This window comes from Verticillium dahliae, genomic scaffold (assembly GCF_000150675.1).
Source record: "Verticillium dahliae VdLs.17 supercont1.1 genomic scaffold, whole genome shotgun sequence".
Taxonomy (NCBI): domain Eukaryota; kingdom Fungi; phylum Ascomycota; class Sordariomycetes; order Glomerellales; family Plectosphaerellaceae; genus Verticillium; species Verticillium dahliae.
Genome location: NW_009276921.1, coordinates 1,501,325 through 1,503,649, shown reverse-complemented (window position 1 = coordinate 1,503,649; position 2,325 = coordinate 1,501,325). Strand labels below are relative to the sequence as shown.

At 56.5% G+C, this 2,325-nt stretch overlaps 1 protein-coding gene across 1 annotated transcript; it reads right to left on the bottom strand.

The window, feature by feature from the left end:
• Positions 1–814: 814 nt before the first annotated feature.
• On the bottom strand, positions 815–1,478 carry VDAG_00449 (uncharacterized protein; the record flags this gene model as incomplete). The annotated part of the gene is made up of 2 exons (XM_009651826.1): positions 815–1,039; positions 1,347–1,478. The coding sequence occupies 2 exons, from the start codon at positions 1,476–1,478 to the stop codon at positions 815–817; spliced, it is 357 nt and encodes a 118-aa protein (XP_009650121.1).
• Between the last annotated feature and the right edge of the window lie 847 nt (positions 1,479–2,325).

Sequence of the window (2,325 nt, the reverse complement as noted above, 5' to 3'; positions counted from 1 at the left end):
TGTTTGTGAAGCCGCACGAAGATTCCAAACACCTGTCACAGATCCAAGTCGGGGTGACACGCATGACACGCGACAGAAACAGTCATTAGACGACAGGCAACAAAGAAGGGCGACAAGTGTACAAGTACCTGCCATCAGCCCAGCCAGTGACTCGCGGCCGGCACTCCCTTTGAGACGAAGAATACGACAGTATATCAAGGCACGATGGAGGAGGGTCACGTCCTCCTTGTCAGGCACAGACAGTGGCGCCTGTTGCGAGTCAGTAGGGGGTCTCTCAATCGCAGCTTGTCGAATCGCCAAGGGGTGGACCAGGTCGTGAGAAACGCTGGTGCGATCGGCCCAGGCCGAAGGACGACGATGTCGTTGCCAGAAAAAGCTTCTCTTGAACGCCTCATGGAAAATCGCCATGCTCAGTCTAGCCTACGCCTCCGAAGCTACAGCTTTCTTGCACGCGTACCCGAAACGGGTGGAGAGGGACGATGTTGTGGATGGCATCGTCAAGGGGCCTGAAACAAAGGTGGAATGCGGGCCCCTTGTCGCCCGCGGCTGGTGAGCTTAGAAACAAGAAAAGAGGTTGCCAACGTGTTGAATCGGCGCGTAGTTCTACACGAACGCGCTGGTGGGTCTCACTCGTTCGCTGGCGGCTGTCAGTCACCTACCCGGGTGGTGATCTGTGATCCTCCACTGTAGAGACACAGTCTGGTTCGTGAGGCTCGACATGGCGATCTCGACTTTTTTTTTTCTTTTTTGGGACAATCGCGCTGAATGAGGAGGCCGTCGCATCGCGTATCGAGATTCAGGTGACGGCCGAGGGCTAGGCGAGCAGGCGATCTGGATCAAAGTCAGCTGGAGAAACGGGGAGCTTGGGCCGTGAGGCGTTGGGTTGGCTGAGGGGCTGTCCCAAGATGGTGTTGAGCTTGGCGCCAGATGCCAGTGAAGAGGGTCTGGTGCGGGTCCTGAAGCTCCAGATGATACCGGGATATGGCAAGACGCCTCGCGAGGCATACCATGTAGGAGGAAAAGGAGAAGATGTGCCGTGCTTCGGCATGGAGTTGTGAAAACGGACATGTCGTTGCGAGGTAGGGAGCCCGAGGTAGGGAGTCCGAGGCATCTACTGGTACTGGCCGATTTGTGCAAAACAAAAGGGGTTCGTCGACAGAGGAAGGAGGTACGCACACCCAGGCACCTTCCCAAGCTTCCTCACCTTTTGGTAGCTACCTTCCTTAGGTACCTTTTGGTAGCTACCTACCTTACCTTTTGGTAGCTACCTTCCTTACCTTTTGGTAGCTACCTTCCTTGCCTTTTGGTAGCTACCTTCCTTACCTTTTGGTAGCTCCCTTCCTTACCTTTTGGTAGCTACCTGCCCTGTCCTGCGAAATGGCACCCTGGCAAGCCTGGCTCCTCCTCGCTCCTCTGATCTGCACCCCTTCCATGTGTGGCTTGTGCAGGTGCAGCGAGGTCCACTTAAACTGAAACATCAAGGGCCTTCCGGTACTGTCACGGCGATGCAGTGAGGGGGATCACCATTGGCAATGGTGCTGGCAATGGTGCTGGCACCGGTGCTGGCACTGGGACTGGCATTTGAGAACTGCCCACTGACATTTGTGCTCGTGCTCGGGGCTCTGGTAGGGCATCGTTCGTCCGTCCCGGAAGCCCCGACCAACATTCAACAGCCACTGGCTGCGGCATGAAGGCAGATGCCCAGGGTCGCTGTAAATTCTCCGCACCCCCCCACTGATCCTGAGTTCAAGCTCATCACTCTTTTCAGGGGCCGCGCGATCTCGACTCTGGTGTCATTCCTCCCACCATGACCGACGGCACAGCACCTCATTCGGCAGCGTGATGGAGGATGAGACGCATCTCCTTCCGCCAAACGATCAAGACGCCTTGAAGCCACACACCAACCAAACGCCGTCTGACTGTGTCCTTGCGATGCACTGCCAGCTGGTGGTCCTCCGCCCTGTAGTAGCTTCAGCCAAGTTCCTCTATCCCTGTCTTCGTTTCCCTTTGATTACCCGTGCCTGTACACCCGTAATACGGGCATGCCAGGAGCAGGAGCCTGGAGCCGTGTCAATCCTGTATGCACCTTATTCTTCACGTAAGGTAGGCTGACCCAGAGATTGAACAGTTGAACAGGCGCCTTGCACACCGCCCTCGCGACACAAGAAACCGAGGGCAGATGGGCAGAGACAAGAGAAGCAAGTCGTCAAAGCCAAGCACCGAGGGAGTACCAGGTAGCTGCCCTCCGTGTGGAGGAGATGGACCCTGATTGCCCCTGGTTTGGTCAGAGTCGGCCAAGTGACCAGTCAAGACAGCATGCCGTCC